Below are 20,655 nucleotides of genomic sequence, written 5' to 3'. Positions count from 1 at the left end.
GCACCCTTTTGATTGCAGCAAACCATTCAATCTAGAACGTATTTTTTCCATTTGCACCAGTAACACCCGTTCCATATAAAAAAGGAAAATGGGCTATCCTAAGTGTACTAAACTGGCCAAGAAGAACCTGGTACATGGACTTACTCAGACTTTTAGTAGATTACTTCTGCTATCTCAAGACCCTCTATCCCATCCTGCTTTCTGGCTTCAACAGCATGCCAGTTGAAACCCAGGTCTGAAAGGATAGAGGGGTCTCTGAGTCTGCCATTCTTAGCTTCTTTTCCTTGCTAAAAGCAAGAAAAGACTCTTCTAGGAATATCTATTATAATACCTGCAAATATTTTTTTTGCTTGGTGTGAACACAGACACTTTGTCACATAAATGACTTCTGCATTCTGGCCTTCCTACAAACAGGTCTTGACCAGAACATGGTATTATGCACTTTCAAAGGGCAGGTGGTGTCTTCATCCATTCTTTTTCAAAGGCCTCTGACCTCTCCCTTGTAGATGTATCTTGTAATATGCCCCCCTTGCAGCACCATGTGTGTTCCTTGGTATCTCAACTTGGTTCTCTCTGCCCTGCAGAAACCATGCTTTTGAACCTATAAGGGATATTCCCCTGGAACAGTGATGGCGAACCTTGGCACCCCAGATGTTTTGGAACTGCATTTTCCATGATGCTCTTGCACTCTGCAATGTAGCTGAGCATCATGGGAAATGTAGTTCCAAAACATCTGGGGTGCCAAGGTTCGCCATCACTGCCCTAGAAGATCTCTCCTCATTTGTGGTCACCATCATGTCTGTAAGACTTGTTTCTGAATTGGTGGCCCTAAAACATCTGTCACCGCACATAGTGTGAATTGGCCCTAAAGCAGTATTAAAGCTGAACTAAACCCATTGATTTAATGGCTTCAAAAAAACTTTACATTCTCGACATTGTGGGAATGCTGTCATTATTTGTTTGTGCTCTCAACCAAACTGTCAAACCATCCAATGGTTGGAGTCATAACTGATCACATGTGCATCACCATGGCAGTTGCAGATGAAACGGAGGCCAAGGTAGAGGCCTCCCTCACTGGAAAGGATAGAAGGGTTTAGTTCCACTTTAAACCCAAATTAACCTCTTTACCACCGCGCTATAGACAAAACACGTCTACATCGCGGTTTAGTTGTTCTGGGAGGACGTCCCTGGGACTGGCCAGATCACCAAGGGTAAACAGAAGCGGGGAAAAGCCTTGAAAGGGAATGCAGCCACCACATCTAATGATTGATAAGCTGGAATTGACTACATTTTGGGTTTAATAACACTTTTAAGATGTGTATCTGTGTTGTAAATCAGTGGTTCCGAAAGTAAACCTGGGCCAAGTGTATAAAGGGCTGATCTACCCACAATCCTTAAATGAGAAATACAGTACTAGTTTTTGGAGTTGAAATAGAATTTAAAAATGTAAATTCCCGGGGGCGTGGCCAAGATGGCGGAGTGAAAGGACGCATTCTACAGAGCTCTGCTGCTCTATTGATCCTGTACCATAACTAACCGGGTCTTTCCCTGCGGCATATTGACCCAGACGATGGTGAATGCCTGGAAGACAGTCCGGCCGTGGTAAGGGGGGCAAGAGACTCAAGTTTCCCCTTGAAATACCGCCGGAAACGAGCTCGGCTGTCCTGAGGCCTAGTGAGCAGACGCCTCGTGCTAATATGGCGTCGCAGACGGATGCTATGGAGGGCCCCGCCGTGTCTACACCCGGTATACCGGAGGTTATGGCTGCCGTCGCTGCCTGCCAGGCTGCCGTGGCCTCTTGCCAGGCGGCCCTGACGAACAAAATAGAGAAGGTGCAGATGGACGTGGGTCTGATCCGCCAAGACATGGACAAGGTCCGATCCAGGCTTACTGAGGCGGAGGCTCGGGTGGGCCAGGTGGAGGACGTGGTCGGAGAACACTCCAGCGCCATCCATTCACTGACTTCTCGGGTGAAGCTGCTGAAGCACCGCGCGGAGGATTCCGAGAACAGATGCCGAAGGAACAACATCCGCATCGTGGGACTAGCGGAGGGTGCCGAGGGGAAGAATCCCTCCGTGTTTGCTGAGGAACTGCTGCGTTCCCTCCTCCCGGCGGCTCACCTGTCCCCCTACTTCGCGGTGGAGAGGGCACACAGATTGCCGCCGCAGCCTGGTCCGCAAGGTTCCCCTCCCCGCACCTTCATCCTACGGCTCCTCAACTTCAGAGATCGGGATGAGCTGCTCAGGGCAGCGAGAGCGGCCGGAGAACTGACACGCGGTAATAATCGCCTGATGCTATTCCCGGATTTCTCGATTGAAACCCAGAAGCTCCGACGCTCCTTTGATGCGGTCCAGGCCGGCCTCCGTTCCAAGGGAATAAAATATAGCGTTCTCTTTCCGGCTAAGCTGAGAGTGATCGACGGGGAGACAGTCCGTTTCTTTACATCTCCGAGGGAAGCTGCAAGATGGCTTGAAACTGTCCCCCCCTTGGGATGAGACCCACGGAGCTCCTGCCTTTGTTTCGCTCGGTGCCTTGTTCCCTGGATTGCAAAGTTTTCTTGCACTACCTCAAGCACTTAGCTGACCGTCTTTACTTCACCAGCTGAAGACCGGTTATCCCCCTTCACATGACGCTGTGCCTTGTTAATTGTTGGCCTTGATACGATAGGTGCCATTGTTGGTTTCCAGCTGACTGCACCCTAATACTGATTGACTTGTTGGCCGTTGCCCTATGGGGGGGGAGTACTGTATGCCTGATATGGGGGAGACCTGGATCTCCAGGTTGCCTCGGACTGGACTGCTCCACTCCCCCGTTCCTATACCTGGCTGGCATCCTGGTCTGTTCCCCCTCCGTCCGGTACAGGCTGATAAACCCTGCTCTCTTGTTTATAGGCCACTGTTGCCCAGTTGGAACTGCAACTTTTAAGTACTGTGCCCCTGGTGTAGACCAGGTGATATCTACAACCCGGTTAGGACATCATAGCAGCATCTCCTGCTCCCTGTGTTGCTCCCTCAACTTATCTGTCTTTTGAGACTTACCCCTCCCTTTCTGAGTTTGTTGCTGGAAGCACAGGTGATGCTGACCCACTGTCTCTTGGGGAATTAACGCACGCCTCCCAGACGTTGGTTGCCTTCGGGCCGGTTTATCGGGATTCATGCAGTCTTGCCTTGGGTGGGATCTGCGGGGTGGGGGGAAGGGAAGGTTGGCCGTTGCTGACCTGGGTTTATTTGCTCTGCTGAGTAAGATTTACAGTTTTAAGTTTCTATTGTTCTGTTTTTTGTTTGTTCCTTTAAGGCATGATCACCTCTTTAAAGTCTATGAATGCAGTGTGGGGGGGTTTGGGGGGGTTGAAGCCGGCCGGCTGGACCCCGAGAGTGGTGGAGTGTTAATGCCCCCAACATATTGTGCGTCTACCATTGGTAAATTCACACCGCAATGGCTCAGATATCTATAATCTCATGGAATGTGAGGGGGCTTAACTCCGCCCATAAGAGATCTCTGGTCCTCAATTATACAGGCATACCCCGCTTTTACGTACACAATGGGACCGGGGCATGTATGTAAAGCGAAAATGTACTTAAAGTGAAGCAATACCTTTTTTCACTTCTAAATGTGTGCACTGCATTGCAATAGTCATTTACAAGCATAACTGATATGAATAATGCATTGATAACTAAAATAAACACAATATTCAAATAAAAATTGTAAGCTTACCCCATCTCGTTGTTGCAAGGCCAGAGCAGCTGAGATAATTCATTGTGGTAGGAAGGGTGAAGGCATACAGGTATCTTCTGTTTCACTAGTCAAATCTTCAAAGGCGAGACGCTTTCTTGCTGGCGAAATGGGTGTACTACAAGAAGAAATCAGAGTAGGAGCAGGACTTGATGGTGATGTCAGAGCTGGAAATGGACTGTCAGGTATGCAGGTATCTTCTGTTTCACAAGTCAAGTCTTCAAAAATGAGGCGCTTTCTTGCTGGAGAATTGGGTGTACTACAAGTAGCAATAGGAGCAGGACACGGTGGTGATGTCAGAGCTGGAAACAGACTGTCAGTTGATGATGATCCGCGTGCTGATGGACTTTTAGAAAAGTATGTTTCTATGGAGGTTTGAAGTGTAGCTCTCTTTTTCTCCCTGTAGATTTCTTTGTAACAGGCATAAGCCCCTGAGATGTTAGCATTGACTTTGGAACTTCTTTCAAAATCCCTATCATGCTTTTCAAATAGAGCCATGGCGCTATCAAGATGACGGAAAGCTTCAAAGAGAATTTTTGTTGTTAAACCTTCAGGCTGATGATCAATGATCTCAACCCCATCCTGCACATCTTCTTCTCTCTCCTCTTCAAGTTCTAGAAGATCTTCATTGCTGAGGGACTCTGTGTGGGACGCAAGCAGTTCAGCAACATCTTCTGGCTCCACTTCCAGCTCTAACTGCCTTGCCATATCTACAATATTTTCAGTAACAGTAGCTACATGATCTTCACAGCCTTCTGAATCATCAACTAACTGTGGGCATAATTTTTTCCAGGCCCTTTTCATTGTGGTTTCCTTTATGTCATTCCAAGCATCTCTTATAGTTTTAATGCAATCCAAGATGTTGTAGCTTTTCCAGAATTTGGATAGGACTTCTTTACCGTCTCCTTCTTCTTTGTCTATTGCTGCAATACACTTAATGAATGTTCTTTTTAAGTAGTTTAACTTGAAGGCGGCAATGACGCATTGATCCATTGGCTGCAGTAGTGAGGTAGTATTTGGTGGTAGGAACTGCACTCGAATGTTAGGGTTCAGCTCATCTAGTGTTCGAGGGTGTCCAGGGGCATTATCAACAAGCAGCAATATGTGGAAAGGGATATTGTTGTCCTTGCAATAGGCTTTCACCTCTGGAACAAAGCAGGTGTCAAACCAATCTTCAAAAAGGGCTGCAGTAACCCATGCTTTTTTGTTAGCTCTCCAATGCACTGGAAGCCTAGTTTTAACGTAGTTCTTCAAAGCTCTTGGATTTTCCCATCTGTAAATTAGCAAAGGCTTTAGCTTTAAGGTACCAGAAGCATTGCCACCTAACAGAAGGGTTATTCTATCTTTAGCTGGCTTGTAGCCTGGCATTGATCTTTCCTGTATTGCGATAAAGGTTCTTGCAGGCATCTTCTTCCAGAATAGACCAGTCTCATCCACATTAAAAATCTGATCCATGGAGTAGCCTCCATCTTGAATAATTTTGGCAAGCTCTCTTGGATAGCTTTCTGCAGCCTTATGATCTGCAGCAGCTGCCTCTCCTTGTATTTTAATGTTATGTAGGTTAGACCTTTTCTTGAACCTATCAAACCATCCACGGCTTGCAGAAAATTCTGCATCCTTTGCTGTCTCACCTTTCTTAGCCTTCAGGTCATTGAACAGACTTAAGGCTTTAGTTTGTATAATTGCCTGGTTGACAGGAACATGACGTGTAGTCTGATTTTCTATCCAAAGTATTAAGAGTCTCTCCATGTCTGCAACAATGCTATCTCTTTTTCGAATTGTTGTTGTGTTAACAGGTGTAGCACTCTTAATTTCTGCAAGAAGTTTTTCTCTGTTTTTTATGACGGTGTTAACTGTAGTCCGAGTGTAGCCTAGCCTTCGGCCTATTTCAGCTTGAGTTACACCTTCATCATACAACTTAATCATTTTAGCCTTCATATCCAAAGTAATTGATTTACGGCTTTTTTTGGTACTATCTGCCATTATTCAATGCGTACCTGGCAAGCAATGCTGGGCTGGCTGGCGGACACCTCTGGGCAATGCTGGGCTGGCACCTCTGGGTCTTGGTGCTGGCTGGCAGGCACCTCTGGGCCTTGGTACTGGCTAGTGGGTACCTCTGGGCCTTGGTACTGGCTGGCAGGCACCTATGTGCCTTGATGCTGGCTAGCAGGCACCTATGGGCCTTGGTGCTGGCTGGTGGGTACCTATGGGCCTTGATGCTGGCTGGTGGGTACCTCTGGGCCTTGGTACTGGCTGGCAGGCACCTATGGGCCTTGATGCTGGCTAGCAGGCAACTATGGGCCTTGGTGCTGGCTGGCGGGCACCTCTGGGCTGGCAGGCACGATGGGTACCTGTAACAATGAAAATAACAGTGGGGGGGTCAAGGGGCTATGATGTGGGTCCAGGGCTGGTAGTGGGGGGGGGGTCAGGGCCAATAGCAGGGGGGGCGTACGGTACTTACGATTATGCAGACTGTGGCTGGTGAACAGCTCTGGGCTGGCGGCACCTCTGAGCAGCGCTGGGATTGCTGACAGGCTGGTGGGTACCTCTGGGCCTTGGTGCTTGCTGGCAGGCACCTCTGGGCCTTGGTGCTGGCTGACGGGCACCTCTGGGCTGGCAGGCACGATGGGTACCTGTAACAATGAAAATAACAGTGGGGGGGTCAAGGGGCTATGATGTGGGTCCAGGGCTGGTAGTGGGGGGGGGGGCAGGGCCAATAGCAGGGGGGGCGTACGGTACTTACGATTATGCAGACTGTGGCTGGTGAACAGCTCTGGGCTGGCGGCACCTTTGAGCAGCGCTGGGATTGCTGACAGGCTGGTGGGTACCTCTGGGCCTTGGTGCTTGCTGGCAGGCACCTCTGGGCCTTGGTGCTGGCTGACGGGCACCTCTGGGCTGGCAGGCACGATGGGTACCTGTAACAATGAAAATAACAGTGGGGGGGTCAAGGGGCTATGATGTGGGTCCAGGGCTGGTAGTGGGGGGGGGGGTCAGGGCCAATAGCAGGGGGGGCGTACGGTACTTACGATTATGCAGACTGTGGCTGGTGAACAGCTCTGGGCTGGCGGCACCTTTGAGCAGCGCTGGGATTGCTGACAGGCTGGTGGGTACCTCTGGGCCTTGGTGCTTGCTGGCAGGCACCTCTGGGCCTTGGTGCTGGCTGACGGGCACCTCTGGGCTGGCAGGCACGATGGGTACCTGTAACAATGAAAATAACAGTGGGGGGGTCAAGGGGCTATGATGTGGGTCCAGGGCTGGTAGTGGGGGGGGGTCAGGGCCAATAGCAGGGGGGGCGTACGGTACTTACGATTATGCAGACTGTGGCTGGTGAACAGCTCTGGGCTGGCGGCACCTCTGAGCAGCGCTGGGATTGCTGACAGGCTGGTGGGTACCTCTGGGCCTTGGTGCTGGCTGACGGGCACCTCTGGGCTGGCAGGCACGATGGGTACCTGTAACAATGAAAATAACAGTGGGGGGGTCAAGGGGCTATGATGTGGGTCCAGGGCTGGTAGTGGGGGGGGGGTCAGGGCCAATAGCAGGGGGGGCGTACGGTACTTACGATTATGCAGACTGTGGCTGGTGAACAGCTCTGGGCTGGCGGCACCTTTGAGCAGCGCTGGGATTGCTGACAGGCTGGTGGGTACCTCTGGGCCTTGGTGCTTGCTGGCAGGCACCTCTGGGCCTTGGTGCTGGCTGATGGGCACCTCTGGGCTGGCAGGCACGATGGGTACCTGTAACAATGAAAATAACAGTGGGGGGGTCAAGGGGCTATGATGTGGGTCCAGGGCTGGTAGTGGGGGGGGGGGGGTCAGGGCCAATAGCAGGGGGGGCGTACGGTACTTACGATTATGCAGACTGTGGCTGGTGAACAGCTCTGGGCTGGCGGCACCTTTGAGCAGCGCTGGGATTGCTGACAGGCTGGTGGGTACCTCTGGGCCTTGGTGCTTGCTGGCAGGCACCTCTGGGCCTTGGTGCTGGCTGACGGGCACCTCTGGGCTGGCAGGCACGATGGGTACCTGTAACAATGAAAATAACAGTGGGGGGGTCAAGGGGCTATGATGTGGGTCCAGGGCTGGTAGTGGGGGGGGGGTCAGGGCCAATAGCAGGGGGGGCGTACGGTACTTACGATTATGCAGACTGTGGCTGGTGAACAGCTCTGGGCTGGCGGCACCTCTGAGCAGCGCTGGGATTGCTGACAGGCAATGCTGAGCACCTATGCTGAGCACCTCTGGGCCGACAGGCAATGCTGGACTGGCTTGCTGGCAACGCGCAGGACGTTTTGCCTCTTCCCTCACAACTCTGGGCGGCAGCTCCGCCCTCCAGATCATACTGCAGCTGCGCGGCGCGGGAATGTCCGTAATTGCGAGGCACTTTACGTACACTTGCGGGCATGTCCGTACTCGCGAGTGTACGTAAAGTGAGTGTCCGCAAAGCGGGGTATGCCTGTATTAGAAGGCATTCTCCACATATTTGTGTATTGCAGGAGACTCACCTGATGGGCTCTAGAATTTTGGGCCTTAAAAAGGCTTGGGTGGGCTATCATTACCACGCAACGTACTCCACCTACTCTAGGGGTGTCAGCATCCTGGTGCACAAGCAGCTGCCTTTTCAGCTCTTGGATGTTAGGACTGACCCCGGGGGCAGGTACATTATCCTCCATGCACTGATCGCAAATAGTCCGTGTGTATTGGTGGGGCTGTACCTCCCTCCGCCGGCTGACCCGGCTTTACTGTATACGGTAATGAGGAGGGCGATTGATTATGGAGTGGAGGATGTTTTGGTTCTGGGCGACTTTAATTTGACTTCTACTGCTGACATGGACAGACTGCATACGGTTTCCCGGTGGGTTCCTGGTTTGGCGGAGTGGGCTCACACCTTTACCTTGACAGACACCTGGCGCCACTTTAACCCCAGGTCTCGGCAGTTTACCTGCCACTCGAACACGTTTAAAACGCTGTCCCGCATTGATATGATCTATGCATCTCAGACTATGCTCGGGAGGGTCGCCGGGGTGGATATCCTATCCAGGGGCATATCGGACCACGCCCCCTTAGTCCTCAAGCTGTCCCTCGGGTCCCCTGGGGAGAGGTTATGGAGGCTGTCCAGATACTGGATTGAGGAGGTAGGAATTAGGGAGGAGGTCCAGGAAGGGATATGTCACTATTGGCTGGATAACGCCGATGCTGCTTCTCCTCTGGTCACCTGGGATGCCTTTAAGGCCTGGACCAGAGGGGAGTACATGGCGCGTATCTCCGCCGCTAGGAGAGAGGCTGCCCGCTCTTTGGAGGAATTGGAGGAGGAGGCCAGGGTGGCGGAGGCCGCCTACGTAGCACGCCCGGATCAGGTGGCATATGGGGCTTGGCAGTTTGCCCTGCACCGGCTGTCTTTGTGTAGAGTGGAAGGGACACAGAAGTCCCTTCTATCCACTGCGCAAAAAATATTTGAATATGGCAATAAGAGTGGGCGCCTGATGGCATGGTTGGCTAAGGGACAGTTCGCTGTCACTCACATAGGCGGGGTCAGAGACTCGGAGGGGGTCCTGTTGCACACACCTGACGAGATCAACCTTAGGTTTGCCCAATATTATAGGTGTCTGTACTCTTCCAGGGTGGATTATTCCCCTCTAGAACTTTCGGAGTTTCTGGACGGGATTCCTCTTCCCACAATAGGGGATGGGGCGTGTGCTGCCTTGGAGGCGGATGTTAGCCTGGAGGAGGTGCAGATTGCCCTTTCCCAACTTCAGGCGGGGAAGACCCCTGGGGCGGACGGTTTGCCGACGGAATTTTACTCCCACCACCAGGACCTGCTGGCTCCTCGACTTGTGTCCCTGTTTGCACAGTCGTTTCGGCTGGGGGCCCTCCCTGCATCCATGTCAGAGGCGGTTGTGGTGTTGGTCCCCAAACCAGGCAAGGATCCGGAGGACTGCTCCTCCTACAGACCGATTTCACTCCTTAATGTGGACGCCAAGATCTTGGCGAAAGTCCTGGCAAACAGGCTGTCCCCGGTCCTGGGGGAGGTGGTCCATCCGGATCAGACTGGGTTTATGCCTGGGAAGGGGACTGACATCAACCTCCGTCGCCTCTTTCTTAACATGTCAGTAACTCACCATAATAGTGGTAAGCGGGTCATCGCCTCGTTAGACGCTGAAAAGGCGTTTGACTCGGTCGAGTGGGCCTTTTTATGGGAGGTGCTGCGTCGGTTTGGGTTTGGGCCTAGGTTCCTCCGGTGGCTGCAGATGCTCTATCGGGGGCCATCGGCTCGTATCCGAACCAATAACAGACTATCGGCATCCTTTTCCTTGCAGAGGGGTACGCGACAGGGGTGTCCCTTATCTCCGGCACTGTTTGCGCTTGCACTCGAGCCCCTCGCCGTCTCCATCAGGAACTCGGATAAGGTGAAGGGATTGATGGTGGGCTCCCTGGAGGAAAAACTTTCCCTTTATGCGGATGACGCCTTATTGTATTTGCAGGATGCGGGCGGGTCGCTGACGGCGGCATTGGAGTTATTTGACATCTTTGGTAGGTTCTCGGGGGTGCGTATCAACTGGTCCAAATCAATTATTTTCCCCCTTGACCCACAAATTTGCGATCCGAACTTGGCGGCGCCTTTGCTCTGGGTGGACCAGTTTGGATACTTGGGTATACAGGTGAGGAGGGACATATCAAGCTTTGGGGACCTCAATCTGCTCCCGGTTCTGTCTCAGCTTAGGGCCAGGTGTGCCTCATGGGCCTCCCTGCCACTGAACCTCATGGGGCGTATAAACCTTTTGAAAATGTTGTTTCTCCCCAGGTTTCTGTATGTTTTTCGGAACAGTCCCACCTGGATACCCAACTCCTTCTTTGCTGATGTAGACCGGTGCGTGGGCTCCTTTATATGGGGTGGCGCGACCCCGAGACTGGCTAAATCAACCCTGATGCTGCCTGCCCGAAGCGGGGGTCTGGCGTTGCCGAACTACCGAACTTACTTCTGGGCGGCAGTACTGGTCACGGTCCGGTGGTGGTTTGTTCTCTCTAAGGGGAATGCGGCGGTGTGCCTAGAGGCGGCAGTTCTTGGTTCGCTCCGTGAGCTGGGTAACCTAGTTTACAGGGGACATAGGGCATATGTGTCTCTTCCGCAGCCGACTCGTACAACCTTGAGGGCCTGGACGGTGGCCAGGCGGGGGCTTCTTCACTCACGGAGCTGGTCCCCCTTCTGTCCACTTTGGGGGAACCCCAGCCTTCCACACCTTAGGACGATCCCCGATCCCCAGGTCTGGGCTAGGTACGGGATCGAGACGCTTGGGGATATTTTTTCAGCGGGAGCCCTGATGCCGTTTGCAGCCCTCCGGGCCAAGTACCAGTTGCCTGGGTGGATGCATTTCCGGTACCTTCAGCTGCGCCATGCCATTAGTGCTCAATTTACATCGCCACCTAGATTATCTATGGATCCTATTGAGGGGTTGTTGGCCCAGGAGCGACTGCAGAAGCCCTTATCTGCCTTATATTTATACCTGCTGAAGAAAGACTTTACTAGGGTGGACAGGCTTTGGGATCAGTGGAAGGCTGATATTCCGGGTCTTGACAGGGAGGATTGGGATGACTGCTTAGCTGACAGTTCTGCCTTATTGATATCCACTAGAGAGAGGTTGATACAGGTCAAGTTCCTGCACAGGGTATATTATACTCCCCAGAGACTCCATAGGGTGTTCCCACAACGCACACAGGACTGTCCCCGCTGCCAATTTGAGGTGGGAACCTATTTCCATATGTTCTGGAGCTGTCCTAAAATTGCGAGATACTGGGTGAAGGTAGTGGACACTGTTAATGGTCGCCTCCAGCTGACGCTCCCTGTGTCCCCTGAGCTGGTACTCCTGGGTATTCAGGACGACGATCAGAGGCCTCGCTACACCAAATTACTTCTCACTTACCTCTTCTTCTATGCCAGAAGGGAGATTGTCCTACGCTGGAACGCCTCCTCCGCCCCTGCGGTGGAGTCTTGGGAGAAATCTATCAATGCTGTGTTGCCACTGTACAAATTAACGTATATCAACAGGAACTGTCCCCAAAAGTTCGAAAAAATCTGGCAGCAGTGGACGGCGTAGGGGGGCTGGCCTTCTGGTGGCCGGAGTATGGGGGGTGTGGGCACGAAACCGGCTTGAGCTCCTGATATGATACGTTTGGAGGGTATTCTACGGTACTGCAGCTACGATTGTTAGAGTGATCTATGGGCTCCTTCAGTATGCCCGCTTTATTTGACTCCCACATGTACTGTATTCTTCCTTTTTCCCTTGTTAAGATTTGGTCCATTTGGACACTGTTGTATCATGCTTGTATCTTTTTGCCTCAATAAAGGAAACATTTTTTCTTGTAAAAAAATGTAAATTCCCAAGTATGGGTAAAGTGCAGATCCATTGAAGTTGTTGCCTTGTTCTGAATTACACCTACAGAGCTCCCCAGTGAATATAATAATGTGTATGTGTTTCTGTAGGGTTTATGCAGCTCCTTCCTCATCAGATGACCACTGAAGGGCCTGTTCTGGGCGAGATTCGTGGCCCTAATGAATTCTTTGACCCTCTTCACCACGTAATCAACATTCATGGACACATCATTGGCATGGCTCTGTCTCCTGACCACAGGTACTTTCTTGACACACCTTTATATTTTCCTCCTGAGTCAAAATCCTTATAAGAAAATGGTAATGCTTTGCAACACACAGCTGATGTCCCTGCTTGTGATCCAGTAGAAGAGTTAAGTAAATAAGAGTATGTTCAAATAGAAATATAGGGTGATGGCAGGAAAAGACCAAGCAATGCATCGAGCCTGCCCCATATATATATATATATATATATATATATATATATATATATATATATATATATATATATATATATATATATATATATATATATATATATATATACACACACACACAGGAAAATAATTATTTGAGCCCCTGCAGATTTTGGAAGTTTGTCCACTTACAAAGAAATTAAGGGTATATCATTTTTTATCATAGGTATATTTTAAATCAGGGATCCTCATACTACTAGCCCTCCAGCTGTTGTAGAACTACACATCCCATGAGGCATTGTAACACACTGCCATTCACAGACATGACTGGGCATGATGGGAATTGTAGTTCCTCAACAACTGGAAGGCCGTAGTTTGAAGACCCCTGTTTTAAATGATAGAGATAAAATATCAACCAGAAATCCAGAAAAAAAACACATGATACAAATGTTAAAAAATTGAGTTGCAGTTCAGTGAGTAAAATAAGTACCGTTTTTATCGGCGTATAACATGCACTTTTCTTTAACGTATATCACGGGACACAGAGGACCATAGTAATTACTATGTGGGTTATAGGCCACCTTCAGGTAATGGACACTGGCACACCCAAGACAGGAAGTCCCCCTCTATATAACCCCTCCCATACAGGGAGTACCTCCAGTTCTTCTCACCATTGTCTAAGGTGTTGGTTACGGTTAAAAAAGTGCTAAGAAAAGGCTCCGCTGGAAGGATCCTTACAGGATCAAGGGGCTATGCAACCGCATCCGTTAAAAGTGCCAGAAAAGGCCAAAGTGAATGGTACCCGGGCCTCGAGGAAGAACAAGGTTTTTCCTGTAATGCTTCTCTTGGAAGGCTGGATCCAGCACTTTGGTCATACAACTAATACCAAAGATTATCTGGCAGGGTGCTGTACAGGTCAAGTGGACCCCATATAAAAGGGACCCAGTCCTTGAAGGTCTTTCATGACACGGTCCGACGTGATGGTTGAAGGTTGGGTCTTCCTGAGGACGCAATATACCTTCCGTAGATGCTGACATCTACGGAACCACACGCGGATCGTGAGATAGGCGCAGGGGGAACACGAGAGGAACGGCTTTTTTATCTTTCACATGTTTTGCATACATGGCTGGAGAAGCTTGGTGCCAGCATATGGGCACAATTAAATGTGAGTGCAATACCTATTTTTATTTAGGAAACCAATAAATTTTTTACGTACTACGCCATGAGGGGCACTCTTTTTCTGTGAGCCTTTGTAGGAAAAAAAGAGACCACACTAGTATATCCAAGGCACCTGGCAGTTGGTGGAAAAACATATAAGAGGAGTGGTTATCCTGGGAATGAACCAAAGGCATTTATTGAATGAGATCTGGTGAGTGGCCGGCCATTCTAAATGGTGACGGGAATATCACTGAAGTGGTGAAATTACGTTGTGTTTTATCTTATGGGAGAAGCATTGATCGTTTTTATAAGCACTTGGCTAGCACATTGGGACTTTAATGAGAAGAGGACCAATTTAGAAATCCTCTATTTTTTTGTCACATGTATTTTATAAATTTCTTTCTGGTCATGTAATATTTGTTTGTCTCTGTGGTAATGATTCTTTGAATCTTTTTATTAATGTGGAATACTTTCTATGTAGAACCTGAAAAGTCCCAGTATATTCCCCTGACATTGTTATAAAGAGACATACAGAATACAGCCCACCTCCAGGAAAGGGAAAATTCCACCCTTGCACTGCTGGGGGGAAATTACCACTTGTACTTCTATGTTTCCATGTTCCAGCCAACCGCACTGCTCTCCTCCTCAACCCAAAGCCTCAGCATCATTGCATACCATACAGGAACATTAACCCTGTATGGTACAATGATGATGATGGAGTGCTACCACAGCCTGTCACAACTTTCACAGAAGATGCAGGGGACCAGTCACAGAGATTGAGGGAATCAGCAAAAGTTTGGTACACAGAGAGTATATTTGTTCCAATTTACTATGTTTATTATGCCTCAGAGAAAGGAACTGGAGAATTCACACTCAGTCCCTTTCTATTTTTCGAAAGTGAGCTATTAGGGGTCTGTTTAGTCCCCTGATATTTCACCAAAGCCCCCCAACAAGACTGTTCAAAAATGTAAAAATAAATAAATTTGTAAAAAAATAAATAAAAAAATGACTGACACCGCCCACTGCCCTACTGACACCATCCATCCTATTCGGCTGCTAGGGGGGGGGGGGGGGGGGGTTAAACCCCAGCTAGTGGTCGAAGACAGGGTTAAATGTGACTATGTATTGCCGCTGCCAAACCGCCCCCCCTTGAAAAAATTTCAGCGGACGCCCATGGCACTTGGTACACATTTATATTCACTTATGTATATTTGGTGTATTGTCAACGGAGGTGATATGTATTGGGGTTAACAGTTACAAATATTGCCCAGAACTAGGTGGATATAGATTAACCACCAGGGTAGCGCAGTCCACATACCACATTTATTTTCATTTAGGACGGGACACCATTGGGTATCGTGCCCCTTTTTTTCTGATTGCAGCACACCCACTATTGGAGAATAATTTTGGTTTTCCATTTGCGCCAGCAACACTCGTATCACAGAAGATTGGGTCTGTCTGGTTTCCAGCAGTATCCTGAGGCGGGAAAGGTAAGTGAAGATAATCCTAAGGAACACGTATGTTCGCTTATGGATTTCTTCCTTTTGAGTAGATGTTGTCTTGCCTGTCCTTTGCCACTAGAGGGTGTGAAAGTGCAACATATCTGGTGTTTACTGTACCATGCTTCCCTAGTGATAACACTTAGTGTCAGCAGGCCTTGTGTTTGCTTCCTCTCTGCTCAGCCATCAGGAAGGGTTGGGGGGGATCGCCTGCCTTTTACACGGCGCCTGGCGTCCCCCCTAATAGCAGACCCTCTTCCTCTAACCCCCCCCCCTCCCCCAGCTATCTTGAGCCGCACACTCGCGGGAATTAACCTTTAAATAAGGAGGCATTCCTGGGAAGGGGGGAGTGGCTTAGCGCTGCCAGTGTGTACGTAGATTCCAGCGTGCATGTTTTTCAAACGGCTCAGGGCAGGCTGTTTTAAAAAGCCTTTACTCTAAGAGCATCTGGGCTGACGGAGGGACACAGGAGCATATCTTGGCATGTAAGCTGTGTGGGTGGATACAGGCATTCCTAAGACACGTCTACTTAGCATCAAGCTGAGCAGTAATAGCAGCATATAAATTGATTTGTTGGACTAAAGCTCAGCAGTTGATGCATTTGTATCAGTACCTCTGCTTTTGTGCTGAGGACTATGCCTTCCCGAAGAGGGGGTGCAAGTACAGCAAGGGTGTCGCCATCGGGATCTGAGGATCCCAGTCACGCTTTCACAGTACCATCCTCTCCTGAAAGACCTGAAGCGGCAGGCCAGGATGAGCCATTGGGCATTGCAGCTTCTCCCAATGTCTCAGCCCCTGTATACGTTACTGAGGATGTTTTTACTTCGGCTTTGGTTGATTTAGAGGTTAGCTGCTTTAATCGCACCTTCTTCCCAGAGTGGGAAAAAGCGTCGTAGGTCCCCTTTCCCCCACCCCGGGCCCTCAAGCAAGGGCACAGAAGTGGGCAGATGAAGATTAGTCGCCATTGGGGGACCGGGAAGAGGGACAGACTGATGAATCCTCTTCAGAGGAGTCAGCTTCATAAGAACCCTTCTCAGCCTCGCAACATCCTAGAAATTGGGTGGCACGTCTGGCTCTGAGGGCCTAGACGTTCAGGTTGTAGGATTGGCCTGTCAGGATTTATTCAGACAATGCCACAGCAGTGGCCTATAATAATCACCAAGTGGGCACCAGAAGTCACGCAGCCCAGAGGGAGGTGAACCATATTCTGGCTTGGGCAGAGAGGCATATACTTTGCCTATCTGCAGTCTTCATTCCGGGAGTGGAGAATTGGCAGGCGGATTTCTTAATTTGCCAGCAGTTCCCGGGGGAATGGTCTCTACACCCCAACATCTTTCTAGCCATATGCCAAAAATGGGGTACCCCAGACATAGACCTATTGGCGTCCAGGTTCAACAAGAAGTTGGACAATTTTGTGTCAAGGACAAGAGATCCACTTGCATACGGGACAGATGCGTTGGTGACCCCAGGGAGACCGGTTTTCACTGAGTTATACGTCCCCCCCCCCCCCTTGGTTCAGCTGCTACCGCGACTTCTTCGCAGGATCAAGGAGGAAGAGAAGCAGTAGTTCTTGTAGCCCCGGCATGGCCCAGAAGATCGTGGTAAGTAGAGATCGTAAAGATGGCAGTAGGAGACCCGTGGACCCTTCCACCACGTCCAGACCTGCTCTCGCCGGGACCAGTGTTTCATCCTTCCTTACAAACTCTGAATTTAACGGTTTGGCTATTGAAACCCACAATCTAAAGAATCCAGGGCTTTCAGGTTCAGTGGTGACTTCCCTGATTTAGTGCTAGGAAGTAGGCCTCCAGTCATTTATTATAGGATCTGGAGGGCATATGTTTCTTGGTGCGAATCCAAGGGTTGGCATCCTCAGAAGTATGTCATAAGTAGAATTCCTGCCTTTCTACATTTGGGGATGGAAATTAAGCTGACCTTGAGTACTATCAAGGGTAAAATCTCAGCCTTATCGGTATTGTTTCAAAGACCGCTTGTGTCGCATTCCTTAATCCCGCCTTTGTACAAGGGGTAACACGAATAAATCTGTCAGTTAGGTCGTCCTTGTGCCCATGGGACTTGAATTTAGTTTTGTCTGTGTTACAAAAACAGCCCTTTGAGCCATTACGCCCTATTCTCTTGGTCCTTTTGACAAGGAAATTAGTTTTTCTGGTTGCTTTATCCTCTGCAAGATGAGTATCAGAGTTGGCTGCTTTTTCTTGTAAAGAGACGTATTTAATTATTCACAAGGACAAGGTGGTGTTGCATCCTCACCCAACCTTTCTGCCTAAGGTAGTGTCAGGTTTTCATCTGAACCAGGATGTTGCCCTGCCTTCCTTTTTTCCAGAACCTCGTTCTGCGGAAGAAAAGTCATTGCACTCTCTTGAGAGCAGTCAAGATCTATCTGAATGTAGAAAAAATGTGATAAGCGCTACACAATATGGCAAGGCTAATAAAGTGAAATCTCCTTACTTTTTTACCTTTACTATATTTCTCTGTTTAACTGACTTACCTAGTACCGATATAGTCCACCTGCCCCTATCTACCCCTCTGGCTTCTTTGGGCCTCTGGGGTCCCAACGAACCCTATCTCTATCTCAAAATCTTTCAATCTAGCAAAAACTAGTACATAGGTAATAACTAGTGATAAAATGTAACATAACATAAAATATTGAATAACTAGTGAAACAATATATACATCAATATATATAAATAAATATATATATATATATATATATATATATATATATATATATATATATATATATATATATGCAAAAACTGTGAAAAACACAGGAGAACCAATGAATAAAATGGAGATGAGCAATATCCTAAATGAGGAGAAAATGTCCTATATCTGAGGAAACCGATATTGGGCACCAATGGATAATCTTCAAAAGATGGCTGTAAGTGAATCACAGTGCAGATAAAGAGGTATCCATAACCAGTCTCCCAAAACTCTCACCTTAAAGGGTCACTAAAGGAATTTTTTTTTTTTTAGCTAAATACCTTCTTTTACCTTACTGCAGTCCTGGTTTCATGTCCTCATTGTTCGTTTTTGCTTTGATGTTGCTGTAATTCCTCTCTGTTCTGGACACTTCCTGGTTGTCTGTTTCCTGATCACCACAGTACTGGGAGATTTCTCACTGTGGTCACTAAACAAGGAGGTGTGATTACTGTGTGTCTACAACCCCTCAGCATCAATCCAGTTTCGTTTTACAAAGCATCACTGCCCTCTATTGGCTCTCTGGCTCTGTACATCAGAGAACCAGGAAACAACAGCAAAAACGAAACTAAACTGCAGGTACATTATATGATTGTTTTTTATCTATTTTTAATCATTTTTAAAAGGAATCAGTTAACTATTATGTCTCTATACCCTGTAAAAAGTCATTTCAGCAAAAAAATGTTTTTCCTTTAGTGACCTTTTAATGTAGTAGGATATGGGCATGTAGCATGGGTGTAAGCGTATCCAGAGATGAGCATCAGAATACTTCCCAATAATATCCTCTGCCTTGGGTGACACTGGCACCCTGTCTTGGGTGTGCCAGTGTCCATCACCTGAAGGTGACCTATAACGCACATACTAATTACTGTAGTGCTCTGTGTCCTGTGATGTACTCCAAGAAAAGGATTTTACAGGTAAGCTGTTATAAAATCCTATTTTTTCCCCATGAAAACAGAGGGTAAACAGTGCCTGCGTGTTATACACTGATAATGTTTTACCAACAGGGGGCAGAAATCGTGTGGTCTGCCCCGGGAGCCACCCATTGCAGGGTGTCAGGCCGGCCGCCCTGCCTCTCCTGGCCCTGGGACAGAGCTGCCTGCATAGTCCAAACTTTATTTAAAAAATCACTTACCAGCCCCTTCTCCTACACCGCTCCTCCTGTGTCAGTGTGGTAAAAACAAAGATTGTAAATATCTCAATAGTTCAGTTTCTTTATCGTACATCACGGGACACAGAGTCTTAATCATTACTATCTGGGTTATATTCCACCATCAGGTGCTGGACACTGGTGTAATCAATTAGAACAGGAAGTTCCCTCCCTATATAACCCCTCCCATACTGGGAGCACCTCAGTTTTTTCACCAGTGTCTAAGGTGTTGGTCACGAATTAACATGTGCTCTGAGGAGCTCCACTGGAGGGATCCATGCTGGATGTAAAAAGCCTCCATAAAATCCGGATCCGTCCAAGGTGCTTCATAGCCAAAGTGGACGGTACCCGGGCCTCGGTACGAAGAACGAGGTTTTGCCTATAATGCTTCTCTCTGAGAGCTGGACCCTGGGTTCCAGTACATTGGTTGATGTCAAAGACCAAATATTTTTTCTGTTGCCAGGGTGCTATATAGGTCCAGGGGAGAGGTGACCTGCTATGGACCCCAGTCCCTGAAGGTCTGAGACGAAGCCCGCGTTGAGGGGGTGAAGGCTGGGCCTCTTGCTTTGCAATACCCTGCAGCGTGGAAAGGTAAGCGGAGGTACCTACGGGACTTGGTCCGACAGTGGGTTCTCCATTGGGGATTATGGGTCTCGCCTATTTTATGCTTCTATGCATGGGTAACTTAACCACAAAGTCTTTTGAGACAGGATGGCTCTGGCACCCATATACCTCCCCTAGTGGGTCCTAGTCCTCCGCTGAAGGGGCTATTGGGTCTTGCCTATAATGCATGTGTGCCTTGGCAAAGAAACCACTATGTCTGTTGAGACAGGATGGCTGTAATACCCATAGATCTCCCATTCAGGAGGTTGGTACCCCTACATGAGTATGTCTTGTCTGTTTTCCACGAAGGGCCCTAAGAGGACATGCCGGGTGTTTTCGCTTGCCATGCTTTCCAGAAACGGAAGCTCAAGGTTAGCTGATCTAGGGTGCGGCTTACTGCCTCCGCTTCAGGCTCTGCCACGATGGGGGGGGGTCCCTTGTAGTCTCTACGGCTCCTTGGGGGATCTCCCTCTCCCCCCGCCTCCACCATTCCCCTACGCGCGCGTGCGTGAGAGGGGCGTGCTTTGAAGGCGGGGGACGATGTGGTTGCCGCTGGCGCACGTGCGCCGGCTCATGGTGCAGACGCAGGGTGGCCCCTTCAAAAGGCCCAGACGTCAGAGAAGCCAGGGGGACACGGTAGCTTGAGCACGTAAGCACCTTGTGGAAATTGGATACAGATTCATTTAAGACACCTACTCGGCATCTAGCTGTGTTAGCAAGCATTATTTGCTAGACTAAGTTCAGCTGTTGATGCACCAGGGTTAAAGTTCCTCTGCTTTTTGCTTAGGACTCTTTTGTCTCCCCGTAAAAGAGGGTTCAGGGGTAGGAAGGGGTATCACCACCTAAATCTGGTGGCCCTTTTTATCATGCTTGCATGATACTATCCTCCCCTGTAGAGACTTAAGATAGCTCACATAATTAGCTATCAGCCCTGTCAGGCGTGAGCCTCCCCCAACATTGCAGCACTCTGCATATGTTTTGTTGCATTGCATGTATAGGTCTATAAGAGGTTAACTGCTATATTCAC

The 20,655-nt window shown here is 49.0% G+C and overlaps 2 protein-coding genes across 3 annotated transcripts in view; one reads left to right on the top strand and one right to left on the bottom strand.

Annotated features, from left to right (window-relative positions):
• Nucleotides 1-20,655, top strand: part of FBXW5 (F-box and WD repeat domain containing 5) — a 72,981-nt gene that overhangs the window by 30,051 nt on the left and 22,275 nt on the right. The window contains exon 7 of the mRNA XM_040324493.1: nt 12,199-12,346. Coding sequence (XP_040180427.1) covers nt 12,199-12,346 — 148 coding nt within the window. The remainder of the gene's footprint in view (nt 1-12,198; nt 12,347-20,655) is intronic.
• On the bottom strand, nt 3,521-7,135 carry LOC120914050 (tigger transposable element-derived protein 1-like). 2 transcript variants are annotated; one of them, XM_040324490.1, is made up of 5 exons: nt 7,040-7,135; nt 6,759-6,930; nt 6,476-6,647; nt 6,194-6,365; nt 3,521-6,083 (listed from the first exon to the last, which is right to left on the bottom strand). In XM_040324490.1, the coding sequence occupies exon 5, from the start codon at nt 5,713-5,715 to the stop codon at nt 3,754-3,756; it is 1,962 nt and encodes a 653-aa protein (XP_040180424.1). In that variant the 5' UTR covers nt 5,716-6,083; nt 6,194-6,365; nt 6,476-6,647; nt 6,759-6,930; nt 7,040-7,135; the 3' UTR covers nt 3,521-3,753. The 2 variants fall into 2 exon arrangements, with proteins under 2 accessions (XP_040180424.1, XP_040180425.1); XM_040324491.1 differs by lacking the exons at nt 6,759-6,930; nt 7,040-7,135 and having other exon boundaries at nt 6,476-6,708.

This window comes from Rana temporaria, chromosome 9 (assembly GCF_905171775.1).
Source record: "Rana temporaria chromosome 9, aRanTem1.1, whole genome shotgun sequence".
Taxonomy (NCBI): domain Eukaryota; kingdom Metazoa; phylum Chordata; class Amphibia; order Anura; family Ranidae; genus Rana; species Rana temporaria.
The sequence above is the reverse complement of the archived record's forward strand: the minus strand, read 5'-3'. Positions and strand labels throughout refer to the sequence as shown.